Source organism: Mobula birostris, chromosome 7, assembly GCF_030028105.1.
Source record: "Mobula birostris isolate sMobBir1 chromosome 7, sMobBir1.hap1, whole genome shotgun sequence".
In the NCBI taxonomy this organism is placed as follows: Eukaryota; Metazoa; Chordata; class Chondrichthyes; order Myliobatiformes; family Myliobatidae; genus Mobula; species Mobula birostris.
In genome coordinates this window covers 15,566,298-15,586,192 of record NC_092376.1, presented here as the reverse complement: position 1 = coordinate 15,586,192, position 19,895 = coordinate 15,566,298, and the positions used below count along the sequence as shown (strand labels likewise).

General features: G+C 44.2%; 1 protein-coding gene across 2 annotated transcripts in view; it reads left to right on the top strand.

The window, feature by feature from the left end:
* The window catches only part of LOC140200017 (arylsulfatase D-like), a 77,958-nt gene that overhangs the window by 9,373 nt on the left and 48,690 nt on the right, over window positions 1–19,895 (top strand). Inside the window, exons 1-3 of one of the 2 annotated variants that reach the window (XM_072262642.1) lie at window positions 1,443–1,852; window positions 8,770–8,825; window positions 9,833–9,982. In XM_072262642.1, the coding sequence (XP_072118743.1) occupies window positions 8,779–8,825; window positions 9,833–9,982 (197 nt within the window). In that variant the 5' untranslated portion in view covers window positions 1,443–1,852; window positions 8,770–8,778. Of the gene's footprint in view, window positions 1–1,442; window positions 1,853–8,769; window positions 8,826–9,832; window positions 9,983–19,895 lie in introns of those variants that run through there. The other variant, XM_072262641.1, reaches the window with a different exon arrangement.

Below are 19,895 nucleotides of genomic sequence, written 5' to 3'. Positions count from 1 at the left end.
CACAAGTCCTGGTTATGTGACCATTGATGCCAGGCAGATGATCTCTGAAGAGTATGGATAATGGCTGGGGTCACCCGTTTTTTAAGGACACTGCCCAGAAGGTGGCAATGGCAAACCACTCTGTAGAAAAATTTGCTAAGGGCAATCATGGTCACCGTGATCATCCATCCACGTCGTGCGACAAGGCACATAACAAACAAACAAAATTACAAAAATAAATAAATTGAGCAGAGGATGAATAATGAGCTAGTGTTCATGGGTGTGGGGACCATTCAGAAATCTATTGTCCAAGGATAGAAAAGACTACAGAAAGTGGTGGACACAACCCAGTCCAATGCAGGCTAAGCCATCACCACCATTAAATATACTTATGTGGAGTGCTGCCACAAGAAAAAAGGATCCATCATCAAAGACCCCCATCATCCAGGCCATGCCATCTTCCCACTACTACCATTGGGCAGGAAGTACTTGGGTCCCACACCTCCAGGTTCAAGAACAGTTATTACTATACAACTATCAGGCTCGTGAACCAGAGGTTAATTCACCACAACTCTGAACTGATTCTATGACTTACAGACTCACCATCAAGGACACTTTTACAACTCATATTTTCATTTTTTTTAAATTTGCACTGTTTGTCTTCATTTGCACATTGTTTTTTGTCTGTCGTTTACGGTATTTATGTTTTTGTAGATTATACTGTAGTTCTTTAATTTTCTTGTGAAAGCCTGAGGAAACTGAATCTCAAGATCATATACATGGTAACATATATGTACTTTGATTATAAATTTACTTTGAAATAAGCTGAATATGGATCTTGTGCTTTCCTGGCGTATATGATGTATATACTCTTCTTGGGTTATAATCGATACCTTTACCTGGCTGGAAGCCTGAGAAGAGTTATTCATTTAAAATAAGAACTTTTAACATCAGAGGAAGAGGTGTTCTCAAATGAAATGCAAATTGCCGGATTGATAAGACAGGCAAGGAGCGACTTGTTGAAACTAAACTAATAAACTGTTGTGTGAATGCTAGATTTCATGCCCTTTCACTTGTGTGTTTTGCTCAACTTTTCCATGGCTTCTATGAACAACTCATTGTTTATAGAACAATACGTTTTCTCAGTGGTAGCCTTGTACTTTTGGGTTTCTTTGTTTTGTAGCTGCCTGTAAGGAGATGAATCTGGAAGTTGTATATAGTTTACATACTTTAATAATAAATGTACTTTGAATGTCACCATATACTACTCCGAGATTAATTTTCTTGCAGGCATCCATAGCAGAACAAAGAAGTACAACAGTATCAATGAAAACCACACACGAAGACTGACCATCAATCAATGTGCAAAAGAAGATAAACTGTGGAAATACCAAAAAAACATATAAATAATAAAAATTCAAAGTGCATTTATTATCAAAGTATGTATGCAGTATACAGCCTTGATTAAATTTGCCACAGATAGCCTCAAAACAAAGAACCCGTTCAAAAAAAATCAATCTAACACCCATCACTCGGATAAAAGAACGAATTACACAAATAACAAAAAAAAGTGTAAAACACAGAATATAAAACATCAAACTACAGAGTCAGTGAAACAGTTTAAGAACGTTCAGTTCAGCTCAATTTGGCGTTGTCGTTCATTGACCGGAGGCCACAGAGTCTGTCCTCCCTGATCGAAATAGCAATAAAAAAGGAGTAACCAGAAACTGGAAACACATAACACGAACTACAGAGTCCAATTTACAAACCGTATTGATTAAACCCTGCCCAAGAGAACAAGAGATTGAACATGAGTTGACAAGTCCTTGAAAGGGAGCCAGTCCATAGTTTGTGGAATCAGTTCGGTGTTGGGGTGAGTAAAGTTATCCATGCTGATTTCATAGTCATAGTCATACTTTATTGATCCCGGGGGAAATTGGTTTTCGTTACAGTTGCACCATAAATAATTAAATAGTAATAAAACCATAAATAATTAAATAGTAATATGTAAATTACACCGATTTGCAGCTCCTCAGAGACCGTGTTAGGGATCTGCAGCTGCAGCTTGATGACCCAGTGCTTATCAGGGAAAGTGAAGAGGTGATAGACAGGAGCTACAGGGAAGTTGTCATCCCTAGGCTACAGGAATCAGAACACTGGGTCACTGTCAAGAGAGGGAAGGGAAATGCCCGGATAGTGGAGAGCACCCCTGTGGCTGTCCCCCTCAGCAACAAATATCTTGTTCTGGATGCTGTTGAGGGGGATGACCTGACAGGGGACGCCCACGGTGACCGGGTCTCTGGCACTGAGCCTGGCGCTGTTGTGCAGGAGAGAAGGAGGGAGAAGAGAAATGCGGTAGTCGTGGGGGATTCCATAGTTAGGGGAACAGACAGGAGATTCTGTGAGCCTGACAGAGATACCCACATGGTGTGTTGCCTCCCAGGTGCCAGGGTACAGGATATCTCGGATCGGGTCCTGAATATTCTAAAGGGGGAGGGTGAGCAGCCGGTTGTCTTGGTACATGTTGGTACCAATGACATAGATAGGACAAAGGAGGAGGTCCTGAAGAGAGATTTCCAGGAGTTAGGAAGGAAGCTGAGAAGCAGGACCTCCAGGGTAGTAATCTCGGGATTGCTACCTGTGCCACGTGCTAGCGAGGGCAAGAGTAGTCGGATCAGGCAGATGAATGCGTGGCTGAGAGACTGGTGTAGGGGGCAGGGCTTCAGATTCTTGGATCATTGGGATCTCTTCTGGGGAAAGTATGACCTGTTCAAAAAGGACAGGTTACACCTGAACCCGAAGGGGACCAATATCCTGACGGGAAAGTTTAATAGAGCTGTTAGGGAGGGTTTAAACTAATTTGGCAGGGGGATGGGAATCGGAATGATAGAGCGGAGGAAGGGGAAAACAGAAATAAATCTAAGATAGTGAGCAGTAAAGATGTCAGGAAAGACAGGCAGGTGATGGGGCAAATGTGTAGCGAGGCAACACACCATGCAGGTATCTCTGTCAGGCTCATAGAATCTCCTGTTTGTTTCCCTGACTATGGAATCCCCCACAACTACCGCATTTCTCTTCTCCCTCCTTCTCTCCTGCACAACAGCGCCAGGCTCAGTGCCAGAGACCTGGTCACTGTGGGCGTCCCCTGTCAGGTCATCCCCCTGAACAGCATCCGAACAAGATATTTGTTGCTGAGGGGGACAGTCACAGGGGTGCTCTCCACTATCCGGGCATTTCCCTGCTTTATTGGTAAGAAATGATATTAAATGATATTAAATCATTAGAAAGAGGTGATATAGGATCGGAAGGCGCAGAATCTTTATGGGTTGAGCTAAGGAATAGCAGGGCTAAAAAGACCCTGATGGCAGTTATTTATAGGCCTCCAAACAGCTGCAGGGATGTGGACTACAAATTACAACTGGAAATAGAAAAGGCTTGTCAGAAGGGCAGTGTTATGATAATTGTGGGGGATTTTAACATGCGAGTAGATTGGAAAAATCAGGTCGGCACTGGATCTCAAGAGAGAGAATTTGTAGAATGTCTGCGAGATGGCTTTTTAGAACAGGTTGTTGAGCCCACTAGGGGATCGGCTGTACTGGATTGGGTATTGTGTAATGAACCGGAGGTGATTGGAGAGATTGAGGTGAAGGAACCCTTAGGAGGCAGTGATCATAACATGATTGAGTTCACTGTGAAATTAGAAAAAGAGAAGCCGAAATCTGATGTGTCGGTGTTTCAGTGGAGTAAAGGAAATTACAGTGGCATGAGAGAGGAACTGACCAAAGTTGACTGGAAAGAGACACTGGCGGGAAAGACGGCAGAGCAGAAGTGGCTGGAGTTTATGCGAGAAATGAGGAATGTGCAAGACAGGTATATTCCAAAAAAGAAGAAATTTTCGAGTGGAAAAAGGATGCAACCGTGGTTGACAAGAGAAGTCAAAGCCAAAGTTAAAGCAAAGGAGAGGACATACAAGGAAGCAAAAATTAGTGGGAAGACAGAGGATTGGGAAGTTTTTAAAACCTTACAAAAGGAAACCAAGAAGGTCATCAAGAGAGAAAAGATTAACTATGAAAGGAAACTAGCAAATAATATTGAAGAGGATACTAAAAGCTTTTTCAAGTCTATAAAGAGTAAAAGACAGGTGAGAGTAGATATAGGACCGATAGAAAATGATACTGGAGAAATTGTAATGGGAGATGGGGAGATGAGGAGATGGCAGAGGAACTGAACAAGTATTTTGCGTCAGTCTTCACTGAGGAAGACAGCCGGATACTGGACACTCAAGGGTGGCAGGGAAGAGAAGTGTGCGCAGTCACAATTACGACAGAGAAAGTACTCGGGAAGCTGAATAGGCTAAAGGTTGATAAATCTCCTGGACCAGATGGAATGCACCCTCGTGTTCTGAAGGAAGTAGCTGTGGAGATTGCGGAGGCATTAGCGATGATCTTTCAAAAGTCGATAGATTCTGGCATGGTTCCGGAAGACTGTAAGATTGCAAATGTCACTCCTCTATTTAAGAAGGGGGCAAGGAAGCAAAAAGGAAATTATAGATCTGTTAACTTGACGTCGGTGGTTGGGAATTTGTTGGAGTCGATTGTCAAGGATGAGGTTACAGAGTACCTGGAGGCATATGACAAGATAGGCAGAACTCAGCATGGATTCCTTAAAGGAAAATCCTGCCTGACAAACCTATTACAATTTTTTGAGGAAATTACCAGTAGGCTAGACAAGGGAGATGCAGTGGATGTTGTATATTTGGATTTTCAGAAGGCCTTTGACAAGGTGCCACACATGAGGCTACTTAACAAGATAAGAGCCCATGGAATTACAGGAAAGTTACATACGTGGATAGAGCATTGGCTGATTGGCAGGAAACAGAGAGTGGGAATAAAGGGATCCTATTCTGGTTGGCTGCCGGTTACCAGTGGTGTTCCACAGGGATCAGTGTTGGGGCCGCTTCTTTTTACATTGTACATCTACGATTTGGATTATGGAATAGATGGCTTTGTGGCTAAGTTTGCTGACGATACGAAGATAGGTGGAGGGGCCAGTAGTGCTGAGGAAACGGAGAGTCTGCAGAGAGACTTGGATAGATTGGAAGAATGGGCAGAGAAGTGGCAAATGAAGTACAATGTTGGAAAGTGTATGGTTATGCACTTTGGCAGAAGAAATAAACGGGCAGACTATTATTTAAATGGGGAAAGAATTCAAAGTTCTGAGATGCAACGGGACTTGGGAGTCCTCGTACAGGATTCCTTTAAAGTTAACCTCCAGGTTGAGTCAGTAGTGAAGAAGGTGAATGCAATGTTGGCATTCATTTCTAGAGGAATAGAGTATAGGAGCAGGGGTGTGATGTTGAGGCTCTATAAGGCACTGGTGAGACCTCACTTGGTGTACTGTGTGCAGTTTTGGTCTCCTTATTTAAGAAAGGATGTGCTGATGTTGGAGACGGTACAGAGAAGATTCACTAGAATGATTCCAGGAATGAGAGGGTTAACATATGAGGAATGTTTGTCCGCTCTTGGACTGTATTCCTTGGAGTTTAGAAGAATGAGGGGAGACCTCATAGAAACATTTCGAATGTTAAAAGGCATGGACAGAGTGGATGTGGCAAAGTTGTTTCCCATGATGGGGGAGTCTAGTACGAGAGAACATGACTTCAGGATTGAAGGGCGCCCTTTCAGAACAGAAATGCGAAAAAATTTTTTTAGTCAGAGGGTGGTGAATCTATGGAATTTGTTGCCACGGGCAGCAGTGGAGGCCAAGTCATTGGGTGTATTTAAGGCAGAGATTGATAGGTATCTGAGTAGCCAGGGCATCAAAGGTTATGGTGAGAAGGCGGGGCAGTGGGACTAAATAGGATAAAATGGATCCGCTCATGATAAAATGGCGGAGCAGACTTGATGGGCCAAATGACCTACTTCTGTTCCTTTGTCTTATGGTCTTATGGCCTAAATTATGCCAGGAAATAAGTCCAGGACCAGCCTATTGGCTCAGGGAGTCTGACCCTCCAAGGGAGGAGTTGTAAAGTTTGATGGCCACAGGCAGGAATGACTTCCTATGACGCTCTGTGCTGCATCTCGGTGGAATGAGTCTCGGGCTGAATGTACTCCTGTGCCCAACCAGTACATTATGCAGTGGATGGGAGACATTGTCCAGGATGGCATGCAACTTGGAAGGCATCCTCTTTTCAGACACCACCGTCAGAGACTGATGGTTGAAGGATAATAAATGTTCCTGAATCTGGTGGTGTGGGACCTAAAACTCCTGTACATCCTTCCTGTAGGCCTGAATGGTGGGGGATCCTTAAAGACACGCGCTGCTTTCTTGTGGCAGCAATCCTTGTAGGGTGTGCTCAATGGTGGAATAGACTGGGTCCTAGCCACTACTTTTTGTCGACTTTTCAGTTCTTGGGCATTCGTATTTCTATACCAGGCTATGAGACAACCAGTCCGTATACTGTGCATCTATGGAAACTTGTTAAAGTTTTGATGAAATGTCAGATCTGCACAAGCCTCTAAGAAAGTAGAGGTACTGCCATGCCAAATGATGGTGCATTACGGTAGCATCAAAATGCTTTACAGCCCCAGCGATCCGGGTTCAATTCCTGCCACTGACTGTAAGGAATTACGTACTCCCATGACCACATGGGTTTCCTCTGGGTGCTCTGGTCTCCTCCCACATTCCAGAGAACTGTGGTTAGTGTTAGTGAGCTGTGGGTCTGCTGTGCTGGCTCTAGAACTATACTGGCCTCCAGCTCAATTCCTCGCTAATTTGATGCATTTCACTGCAAGTTTCGATGCTTAGAAGTACATATAACGAATTAAGCCAGCCTTTATCTGTCAAGACAGCAGTGGAAACATAGAAACATAGAAAATAGGTGCAGGAGTAGGCCATTCAGCCCTTCGAGCCTGCACGGCCATTCAGTATGATCATGGCTGATCATCCAACTCAGAACCCTGTACCAGCCTTCCCTCCATACCCCCTGATCCCTTTAGCCACAAGGGCCATATCTAACTCCCTCTTAAATATAGCCAATGAACTGGCCCCAACTGTTTCCTGTGGCAGAGAATTCCACAGATTCACCACTCTCTGTGTGAAGAAGTTTTCCTTAATCTTGGTCCTAAAAGGCTTCCCCTTTATCCTCAAACTGTGACCCCTCATCTGGACTTCCCCAACATCGGGAACAATCTTCCTGCATCTAGCCTGTCCAATCCCTTTAGGATTTTATATGTTTCAATCAGATCCCCCCTCAATCTTCTAAATTCCAACGAGCATAAGCCTAGTTCATCTAGTCTTTCATCATATGAAAGTCCTGCCATCCCAGGAATCAATCTGGTGAACCTTCTTTGTACTCCCTTCAGGATCACAACACTCCTCCTTTGTTATTGATCATGGATTATTGATCCCGTAGGTGCCACTGTTGGACCCTTAGGAACAGAGCAAAAATTTTGTTCATTTATTGAGACACAGCACGGAATAGGCCCTCCGAGCCAGGCTGTCCAGCAATCCCCTGATTGAATCGGAGCCCAATCACGAGACAATTTACAATGACCAATTGACCTATCAACCAGTGCACCTTTAGGCTGTGGGAGGAAATCGGAGCACCCAGAGGAAAGCCACGTGCGGGGAGAATGTACTAAGTCCTTACAGACAGTGGCAACAATTGAACCTGGGTCACCCATACTGTAAAGCATTGTGTGAACCACTGTGCTACTGTGCTAACCCATGTAAAAAATACATACATAGACGCATATGCTTTGCCTACACCCTGGACAGATTTTAATTACAGTTGAGCATTCTTGAAGCTGCGTGGCAGTTAACAGGAGGGCATAACCTTCAAGTTGATTGGAGTAAGGATTGGAGGGTTAATGATGAAAAATAAACATTTCACTCAATGAGGGGCGAGTGTCTGGAATTCACTAAGGAAATCTTACCTTTACCAATAAACAACCTGCTGTCAAGCAGCATCTGCGGGAGGAAAGGAACTGCGTCAGGACTGAGAATGGAGAGGTGTAGCCAGTGTAAAGAGGAAGGAGCGGAGGGGTGAGACAGGAGTCCATGGTGATTGGTGGACTGAGCAGTGGCGTAAGATGATGGGCAGTTAGTGCTAGGGAGGGTGGAGGGGCGCAAGGCTGGAGCTGGGAGACCATGGCAGGTGAATCATAGATGGAGGCGGACAAAAGGAAGGAGAAAAATAAACAAGAGGCTCTTGTGTCTCCATTGCCTTCAGGGCTAATGGACAAACATAGGAAATAGGACTAACTTAACGTTCATGTTTTTGATGACTACAAGCATTCTTTGTTGATGTGCTTTAAATATTTATAAACCTTGATGTCTTGCACAAAATTAATTATCCTCCACTCTGCGTTAAGTGCTGCACTGAAGCGTAGAGGTCATTAAGGATATTTACAGAACCAGTGACCCGGTTTCAAACCCCGACACTGTCTGTAAGGAGTTTGTAAGTTCTCTGTGTGACTGTGTGGTTTTCCTCTAGTAGGTGCTCCGGTTTCGTCTCATATTCCAAAGATGTACGGGTAAGTAGGTTAATTGGTCACATGAGTGTAATTAGGCAACATAGGCTTGTTGGGCTGAAAGGGCCTATTACTCTACTGTATCTCGAAATAAATAACTAAATGGAAGTAATATCAACTCAAATACTTTTTGCAGTTATTAACATTTCGTCTTTACTAGTTACTCATGACTCTGTTCTTGCCTCTCTGTTTATATGTACATTTCTTTCAAAGGGCCTTCAATGATTAAAAATAAAATTCTTCCTTTTTATTCCAGAAAACTTGAATGAGACGAAGGAGGGACAAATCAATGGAGTTACATATAAAACTTGCGTAAGTTTCACAAACCACAATCAGTTTGAAGAATGCTGTGTCTGCAACATTTCCAAGACTGGAATTTATTTAACTTTCTTTGATTAAAACAGTAGCTGCCAAAGGTAGCTCCATCCACCACAAGTGGAAGTTCCCTGTGGTCAGACATTTTAATTCCGATTCCCCTTCCCGTTCCGACGTGTGTTAGTCCATGGCCTCCTCTTGTGTTATGATGAGGCCACTCTCAGGGCATCAAGATAGCCTCCAACCTGGTGGCATGAATATCGATTTCTCCTTTCAGTAAATAAAAAGTAAAACTCCTCATCCTCCCCTCTTCTTCCACTCCCCACTCTGGCCTCTTATCTCTTTTCACCTGCCTATCACCTCCCCCTGGGTCCCCTCTTCCTATGGTTCACTCTCCTCTCCACTCAGATTCCTTCCTCTCCAGCCCTTTACCTTTCCTACCCACCTGGCTTCACCTATCACCTTCTAGCTAGCCTCCTTCTCCTTCCCCTCCCCCCCACCTTCTTATTCTGGCGTCTTCCCCCTTCCTTTCCTGTCCTGAAGAAGGGTCTCGGCCCAAAACTTCGAGTGTTTATTCATTTCCGTAGATGCTGCCCGAGCTGCTGAGTCCCTCCAGCATTTTGTGTGTTTTGTTGCTTTAAACATGTTTAAAATGTCCAGTATAGTGGTGCCACGTTGTAAGACCTCTTGCAGTGAGACTTTGAGGCGGTCCCTCGGTAATCAGCCAGCCATGATCAACTGGCAGAGCTGAATCAATAGACCGTATGACCTAATTCTGCTCCCGTCTAATGGTCCTATTGACATTCCTATGAGGAACTGCATTTAATAGCACACATCTTGCCAAGGTGCAGTCTGAAAATTAATCCTGATGTAATTTATTAGTAAATTGTGACAAAGCCATTGTATTTTATGGATTAATATAATTTCTTTTAAAACAAAATGCTGTATATTTGTAGTGAAATGCAAATTAGTTATTCTATTCACACTCTCTCCTCCATGTGCAGGAACATTGTGGCCATTATTCTGTGGTTCAATTCTATGCTAATGATCTGTATAAACTGCACAGAGATCGACTATCAGCCTAACATTGTACTCATAATGGCAGATGACCTCGGCATCGGCGACGTTGGCTGCTATGGAAATAATACCATAAGGTAATGACTTTTGACCTCTGACCCTTTGCCTGCCGGGCAGATTGTGAAGCTGGAGGAGGTGGAGCATGTTGAGTGGGAAGGTGTTGGCTTCTCTTGGTAAATTACTGAGTCAATTTTTGTATAAGTGTCTCATTAATGCCTTGGAAACACAATTATCACCCAAGTTCAAAGTAAATTTATTATCAAAGTACGTATATGTTACCATATACCACCCTATAATCACAGTAGAACAAAGCAACACAAAAGAATAAATGAAAAACTACACACAAATACTGACAAACAACCAATGTACAAAAGAAGATAAACAAGGCAATAAATACAACAATAATAAAAATGATAATAAATAACAATATTGAGAACATGATTGTAGAGTCCTTAAAAGTGAGTCCACAGCTGGTGGAGTCAGTTCAGTGTTGTGAGTAAATTTATCCATGCTGGTTCAGGAGCCTGATGGTTGAGTGTTCTTGAAGAGGAGACTACACACAGGCCAGAGCGACAGATTTAAAAAGGAGCATTCGCAGGCTTTTGACTTTATCCGGTGGCCCAATCGAATTGCAATTCATCAGGAAGGCAAATAAGTAACATAGGGACAAGCGGAGCGGGCATTGTGTTGGTGGACCAGTGTTAGAGTGGGGTAGCTTTGTCTCAACAGTCTTGGGTGAAGTAAGTTTCTTCTTCATTCTTTGTCTGTTTGTGCATTGCTAATGCAGAGAGAATGGCTCCAGGGGCTGGGTTGAGTTCTTTGTGTGAGACGTAGGAATTCTGGGAGACCTCCACCACCCAAGTAACCAGGCTGAGGGTAGCAGACACCAACAGAATCAACAAACTCATTCGTAAGGCCAGTGATGTTGTGGGGATGGAACTGGACTCTCTGACGGTGGGGTCTGAAAAGAGGATGCTGTCGAAGTTGCGTTGCATCTTGGACAATGTCTCCCATCCACTACATAATGTACTGGGTGGGCACAGGAGTACATTTAGCCAGAGACTCATTCCACCGAGATGCAACACAGAGCGTCACAGGAAGTCATTCCTGCCTGTGGCCATCAAACTTTACAACTCCTTCCTTGGAGGGTCAGACACCCTGAGCCAATAGGCTGGTCCTGGACTTACTTCCTGGCATAATTTACAGATTACTATTTAATTATTTATGGTTTATCACTATTTAATTATTTAGGGTGCAACTGTAAAGAAAACCAACTTCCCTCGGGATCAATTAGGTATGACTATGACTATTTGGCCCATCTGAACTGAGCTGCAGCTCCTCAGAAAACGTGTTACGGAAATGGAGCTGAAACTCAACGACCTTCGGCTCATACAGGAAACTAAGGTGGTGATAGACTGGAGCTGCAGAGAGGTAGTCACCCCTAGGTTGCAGGAGGCAGGTACCTGAGTGACTGTCTGGAGAGGGAAACGAAGTGGGCAGTCAGTGCAGAGTACTCCTGTAACCATTCCCTTTAATAATAAGTATACTATTTTGGATATTGTTAGGGGGGGGGTGTGTGCAACCAACTGTGGGGGAGGGGATCTGCAGCAACTGGGTCTCTGGCACTGTGGCTCAGGAGGGAATGGGGAGAAGAGGACTGCAGTAGTCCATAGCTAGAGAAGTAGACACGAGATTCTGTGGACGTGAAAGAGGCACCTGGATGCTATGTTACCTCCCAAATGCCAGGCCAGCCAGAGGTCTTGGTACATATAGGATGATAGGATGCAGAAGTGGGCTGAGAAGTGCCAGATGGAGTTCAACCCGGAGAAGTGTGAGGTGGTACATTTTGGAAGGACAAACTCCAAGGCAGAGTACAAAGTAAATGGCAGGATATTTGGTAGTGTGGAGGAGCAGAGGGATCTGGGGGTACATGTCCACAGATCCCTGAAAGTTGCCTCACAGGTGGATAGGGTAGTTAAGAAAGCTTATGGGGTGTTAGCTTTCATAAGTCGAGGAATAGAGTTTAAGAGTCACGATGTAATGATGCAGCTCTATAAAACTGTGGCTAAGCCACACTTGGAGTACTGTGTCCATTTCTGGTTGCCTCACTATAGGAAGGATGTGGAAGCATTGGAAAAGGTACAGAGGAGATTTACCAGGATGCTGCCTGGTTTAGAGAGTATGCATTGATCAGAGATTAAGGGAGCTAGGGCTTTACTCTTTGGAGAGAAGGAGGATGAGAGGAGACATGATAGAGGTGTATAAGATAATAAGAGGAATAGATAGAGTGGATAGCCAACGCCTCTTCCCCAGGGCACCACTGCTCAATACAAGAGGACATGGCTTTAAGGTAAGGGCTGGGAAGTTGAAGGGGGATATTAGAGGAAGGTTTTCTACTCAGAGAGTGGTTGGTGCGTGGAATGCACTGCCTGAGTCAGTGATGGAGGCAGATACACTAGTGAAGTTTAAGAGACTACTAGACAGGTATATGGAGGAATTTAAGGTGGGGGGTTATATGGGAGGCAGGGTTTGAGGGTCAGCATAACATTGTGGGCCGAAGGGCCTGTACTGTGCTGTACTATTCTATGTTCTATGTTCTATATTGGCACCAATGACATAGGGAGGAGGTATTGAAGAGAGAATTTAAGGAGCTAGGTAGAAAGCTGAAAAGCAGGATCTCATGCTCGCCAGTGAGGGTAAGATTAGGGTGATTTGGCAAATGGCCATTGGGGAAGGTGAGAACTGTACAAAAGGGAAGGTTTTCACCTGAACCCGAAGGGGTCCCATATCCTTGCAGACAGGTTTGGTAGATCTCTTGGGGAGGATTTAAACTAAATTGGCAAGGGGATGGGAACAAGGCTGTTGGAGCTGAGGATGGTGCAGTTGGTGCACCACTAGATGTAGTGTGATATGAAACTGAGGAAGGACAGGCAGATGATAAGACAAAATTGCATTAGGTGGGATGAGTTCAAGTATAACATGGGGGCAAAATCGAAAAGAGTGATGGATACAAGGTGCAAGATGTATATTTGAATGCACACAGCATACAGAATAAAGTAGATTATGGGTTATTGGCTGAGTGCAGGTTGGTGGGACTAGGTGAGAGTAAGAGTTCGGCATGGACTAGTAGGGCTGAGATGGCCTGTTTCTGTGCTGAAATTGTTATATGGTTATATGATTATATAGATGATTTTGTAGTGTAGTTAGACGTTGACATTGTGAGCGTCACTGAGCAGTGGCTGAAAGAACAACATAGTTCGGAGCTTAACATCCAAGGCTACACATTATATCAAATGGGCAGACAGGTAGGCAGAGAGTGTGGAGTGGCTCTTTTGGTTTTAAAAAAAGAAATCAAATCCTTAGTAAGAGGTGACATAGGACCAGAAGATGTATAATCCGGTGGATAGAGCTAAGTAACTGCAAGGGTAAAAAGACCCTGATAGGAGTTATATACAGGCCTCCTAACAATAGCCAGGATATGGGCTACAAATTACAATGGGAAGTAGAAAACACATGTCAAAAGGGCAATGTTAAGATAGTCAGGAGGAATTCCAATAAGCAGATAGATTGGGAAAGTCATGTTGATGCTGGAATCTGAGAGAGAGTTTGTGGGATGCCTACAAGGTGACTTTTTAGAGCAACTTGTAGTTGAAACCACCTGGGGAAAGACGATTCTGGATTGGGTGTTGTGTAATGAACCAGATTTGATTAGGGAGCTTAAGATAAAGGCACCTTTAGGAGACAGTGATCATAATATGATAGAATTCACCCTGCAATTTGAGAGGGAGATGCTAAAGTCAGATGTATTGGTATTACAGTGGAGCAAAGGGAATTACAGAGGCACGGGAGAGGAGCTGACCAAAGTTGATTGAAAGGGGACACAAGCAAGGATGATGGCTGAACAGCAGTGGCTGTAGTTTCTGGGAGAAATTCAAAGGTGCAGGACATTGGTTATCTGTTCTGTTCTAATAAGTGTGGTGTGGCCACTGAATTGAGGATTAGCATTGCTGTGTGAGGAGTCAATACTGTGCAGGGATGGTTCAATATTATAGGCGCTGCCTTTTCACCCAGCACTGCCTTTGCCACCAAGCTTGTAGGCAGCCAGGTAGACTACACACTGCAGGTGGTAAGTTGTGCAAAAATATGCCACTGCTCCTTTCAAGCCACTGTGTTCCTGAGCCAGCACGGTGCTCGCAAATCCCTCCTTTTCTTTTGTATATAACTGGAAGGATTTAGAGTAGTCAGATATGCCCAAGGCTGGTTCCTTCTTCAGAGTCTCATGCCTGTTTCATACCTGGGCTCCAGTGGATCTGCAGAACATAGCCCAAATAGATGACAGTTGTTTGGCAGAACAGTTACAGGTAATGGGGCTGGATGTCCGTGGACTGCCAAGTAGTTTAACAGCACTACAGGGTCCTTCTGGTAATCTGCCAGTGTCTTGTCAAATGACACTAATGCGAGGCAACAGTAATGTATTCAAATTGCCTCTTACAGCAACTGCATATACTGTTAGCCTCTCAGTGTAACCCTGAGGCAACCTCATCCAGGAATATTGTTGTCTATCATACATAAAGGCAAACAGGTATTGACTGTCTTTGTGCAGAGCGACTGAGAAGAAGGCAGAGCAGAAGTCAATCACCATGTACCACCGAGATGCAGATGGTATAGAAGCCAAAATGATATTTGTGTCCGGTACAGCTGGGAAAACAGTCAGTACCATCTGGTTGGGCAGTCTGTGAGTCTCATACATCTACCCTGCCCTGTTTTGGGATTGGCAATATTGTGCAATGCCCACAAGGACGGGTTCACTTCTTTGAGTCGAAGTGGCGCGTCTTACTGAGGAGAAGCGGACGGGCTTTTCAGTCTAAAAATAACAAGGGATCCTAATAGGGAGAGTCTTAAAAGGATTTGTCACTATCACTCCAGGATCGGGACCAAAGTAGGTCACGCCAATCAGAAGGGTGCCCTGAATTAGCTCTTTTAACCGTTTTACCCTTGGACTCAGATCTTTGGGTTTGTTTGGGGGGTGAGGTACAGGAATACATGAGGTACAGAGTGCTCTCATTCCAGGAAATAATTTATCTGAGAAAGTTATGGCTCTATTTTGGCGGCTATCCCTTCAGGACTAAAAAATATTTGGCTCTTAAAGCACAGATTATAATGCTGTCTGTCATGAGCCACGACTTTTCTGACTTCCATCATCAATTTGAGTGACTGTGCTACTTTGGGCCACAAATAATCTAAGAGGTTTGCACTATAAAAGGTCCATTCTGTTCCAGTTGTACTCCCGCACTATTTTCCCGTGCATCTTTAAACCGGGCGATGAACTATATTACGGGCTCAACCATTTTCTGTTGGCATCTTGTGACCTTCCCAAGATCACTATGCTGCCTGGACCCTGCTAGGATTGTCCCTTTGGCCTGTTCTAACCATGTCTGTCAGCATACTGGGGTTGCCTTCACCTCCATCTGCATTCAGGACCCAATCACCATATGTTCCCCGGGGTACAGTGTGTTATTGTTTGAGGGTTGTCCTGGCGCTGCCTGAGGCGACCAGCAGGAGACGCAGCACACTTCCGGGTAAAGGGTTAAAAATTTCACAAGTGTGTATTAACTAGCCGTGGAATGCAATAGGTTTCCTAACAGAGTTAGGGGCATCTCTGATCACATTCCTAATATCTGCAGGGGCCCGGGGTTTGAGGATCAATATTTCTCCTACCATTATTTGGGGTACCTGCCTATGAGTGGTATTATCACTTTCCCTAAGGCTATCGCTAGGTCCTGCTACCTGCTCCAAAGACTGTACTCTCCCGGTCTGAGACCATGTTTGCATCCCCACACCCGCGCAATGTCCACAGATGATGACTATTCCCGTTCCATAGAACCAGAAGGATCCCCTGCGCTCGACGCACGGGATGGGGAAGCCTGTTCATATGAGGGAAGCTGGTTCCCGGAATAGGACTGAGACAATCATATTTGTCGTCGCAGCTGCTGGGCTCTATGTGATGCAGTGGGTGTGTCAAACGTTGCTATTTCCACAATGGGATCTTCTGGCAGCCCATCATATAGAATTTCAGGGGAGAGGGGGGAGAAAGAATGGGATGGTGAGGAGGATCTATTCCCATTTTTGTATTTTGCCTCCTCCATCTTAGGTTTAGGTTTTGGTTTGCTGCATTTTGGCCACTTCTTCCCATTTACTGAAACACCACATCCCAGTTCAGTTCTCCATCCCCTCCTTTGGTCTCACCTTTACAGTAACAAATTTTCTTTGATGAAAAGAGCCTTCATATGGCCAGTCTTTCTGGCTCAACCATATAAATTAATAGGAAAATTAATCACACACCTCCCATCTCCTGTTTCCAGCCATACCTTGTCCACAGGGGAGCCCAGAGGCACTGGGACTCACCCAGAAGTTGCTTAGACTTCTTGCACTGCTTTACCCTTTTCTCAGTATGTGTATTAATTGGAGCCTCTGTTGATCGATTGAATGGCAGATGAACTTAATGGGTACTTTGCAACTGTCTTCACTATGGAAGACACTAGCAGTGTGCCAGAGATCCGTGAGTGTCAGGGAGCAGCAGTGAGTGCCATTGGTATTACAAAGAAAAGAAATGCTAGGCAAACTGAAAGGTCTTAAGGTGGATAAGTCACCCAGAGTCCTGAGAGAGGTTGCTGAAGAGATAATGGATGCATTGGCCATGATCTTTCAAGAATCACTTGATTATGCATGGTCCTGGAGGATTTGAAGATTGCAAATGTCGCTCCACTCTAAGAAGGGAGGAAGGCAAAGGAAGGGAAATTATAGGCCAGTTAGCCTAACCTCAGTGGTTGGGAAAGTGTTGGAGTCTATTATTAAGGATGAGATTTCAAGGTACATGGAAACTAATGATAAAATAAGTCAAAGTCAGCATGGTTTCTGAAAAGGGTAATCTTGTCTGACAAATTTGTTTGAGTTCGAGGAAGTAACAAGCAGGGTGGACAAAGGAGAGGCAGTGGATGTCATTTACTTGGATTTTCAGAAGGTGTTAGATAAGGTGCCACACATGAGGCTGCTTAACAAAATAAAATCCATTGGCATTACAGGAAAGAAACTGGCATGGAAAGCGGAATGGCTGACAGGCTGGAGGCAGCTAGTGGGAACGAAAAGGGCCTTTTCTGGTTGGCTGCCATTGAGTGGTTGTGTTCCTCAGGGGTCAGTATTGGGACTGCTACTTTTCACATTGTTTGTCAGTGATCTGGATAATGGAATTGATGGCTTTGTGGCAAAGTTTGCGGATGATACAAAGATAGGTGGAGGGGCAGGTAGTGCTGAGGAAGCAAGCGATTGCAGCAGAACTTATGCAAATTGGAAGAATGGGCAGAAAAGTTGCAGATGGAATACAGCATTGGGAAATGTATAATAATGCATTTTGGTAAAAGAAACAATAGTGCAGACTGTTATTTAAATGGGGAGAAGAATCAAACATCAAAGGTGCAGAGGGATTTAGGAATCCTTGTACAAGACCCCCTGAAGGTTAATTTACAGGTTACGTCTGTGGTTAAGAAAGGCAACACAACTTTGGCATTTATTTCAAGCAGAATAGAATATAAAAGCAAGGAGATAGTGCCGAGCCTTTAAAAGACACTAGTCAGGTCACACTTGGAGTATTGTCAACAGTTTTGGGCCCCATATCTCAGAAAGGATGTGTTGTCATTGGAGAGGGTTCAGAGGAGGCTCATGAGGATGATTCTGGGAAAGAAGGGGTTAACGTATTAGGAGCGTTTGACAGCTCTGGGCCTGTACTCACTGGAATTTAGAAGACTGTGTGGGGGATCTCATTGAAACCTACTGAAAGTTGAAAGCACTGAATAGGGTAGATGTGGAGAGGATGTTTCCTATGGTGGGGGTATCCAGAACTAGAGGGCACAGCCTCAGTATTGAGGGGTGACCCTTTAGAATAGTGGTAAGGAGGCATTTTTTTTTTAGCCAGAGAGTAGTAAATCTGTGGAATGCTCTGCTACAGATTGCAGTGGAGGCCAAGTCTGCATCTACGTTTAAGACAGAAATTGATTCCTGATTGGTCATCAAAGGTTGTGGCGAGAAGGCAGGTGTATGGGATTGAGTGGGATCCGGGATTAGCCGTGATGGAATGGCTGAGCAGACTCAATGGGCGGACTGGCCTAATTCTGCTCCCATGTCTTAAGGTCTCGGACCCAGTCTTCCATCTACAGTCTTGCCCCTTTCCAGAAGCTCAGAGATGGTCACTGGCCGGGTGGGACCCAGCCCCTTGTCTGCACTGGTTTTGCCCTACTGATCTTGTTTCACCCCCCTCCCCCCACCCCGCTCTGGAGACTCACAGCAGCTCATGGTGAAACATTACACATGAAACCTTCCCAAGCGTAACTCACAAATCTCCTTGTCTCTGGATCTTGTTCACTGATCCCACTTCTCAAGCTCACGGTAACTCACAGTGTAGCAGGTCGCTGGATCTCGTATGGAAGGGGTCCCTGTTCAGGCACCAAATCGTTAGGAAAATTCAATTAAAGTTGATCACAAGTAAATTAGACGTGGACTTCAAAGTAAAGAGAGCTTTAGTCATGATATTGTGGGGAGTGGAACTGCTAACAATGGGTTTCGAACTCCAAATAATACAGAGAGCACAGCTCCTTTTATGCAGGTACAAATCGATCAAAGAACAAAGGCTGTTGGATTCCCTTGTGAATTACAGAAGATAAACTCGATTCACATGCTGTTCTCTAAAGATAAGCCACACCCACAGCAACAGCCAAAAATTTAAAATTCAGTCCTATGCACAACTTTCTATTAGTAGACAGTTTATCTCATATTCTTAAGGCTAATTCTTACAAGATAAGCAATTGCAAGTGTTTATTCTAAGACTTGTCTCTGCTAAAAATCAAGGTCATGTCTATCACAAACTAAATTACAAACTGGTTTCCATATTCAAAACCTGATATTAACCCTTTGTCCATCAAAATCTTTAACTCACATGCTTTCCTCCACAGGATGAGTTCTCTGGGTGCTTTGAGGCATGTGGTAAAATAGGCTTCCTTAAGGGAAAATCTTGCCTGACAAATCTGTTGGAATTCTTTGAAGAAATAATGAATAGGATAGATAAAGGAGAATTGGTTGATGTTGTGTACTTGGATTTTCAGAAGGCCTTTGACAAGGTGCCACACATGAGGCTGCTTGACAAGATAAGAGCCCATGATATTACAGGAAAGATGCTAGCATGGATGAAGCAATGGATAATTGGCGGGAGGCAAAGAGTGGGAATAAAAGGAGCCTTTTCTGGTTGGCTGCTGGTGACTAGTGGTGTAACGCAGGGGTCAGTGTTGGGACCACTTCTTTTTATGTTATATGTCAATGCTTTGAATGTTGGAATTGATGGCTTTGTGGCCAACTTTGCAGATGATAGTGATGCAGCTATAAAGAAGACAAGACATTGGTTCTCTTTCTTTCGGAGTTTGAGGAGATTTGGTTCATCAACTAAAATGCTCAAAAAAGAGGGCTAGTGTTGGAATAGGTTTAATTTTGTCACATTTACAAGGTACAGTGGAAAAACTTCTCTTGCAGGATTCGAGAGTCAAGAGTTAAGTTAATTTATCATGTGTACATAGAAACATACACTCAGCAATCACTTCATTAAGTACTCCTGCTCATTAATACAAATGTCTAATCAGCTAATCATGTGGCAGCACCTCAGTGCAAAATCACACACAGAGGTTCAGTTGTTGCTCAGACTAAAGTTCAAAGTACATTTATTATCAAAGAATGTATACATTATCCAACCTTGAGATTGGTCTCCCAACAGCAGACATCCCACCCTGCAAAAACTCATTTCAGGGAGGTAGCACCCCTGCCCCCCACAACCCCATATTCCCCCCCCCCCCCCCCCCCGGTTGACCTCCAAGGGTGTAGGTAATACTTTGCTTAGTGATTTTGTCTGATCTGTAAACCAAGTTGGGTATGTGCAGAAAATGTGACATTGAA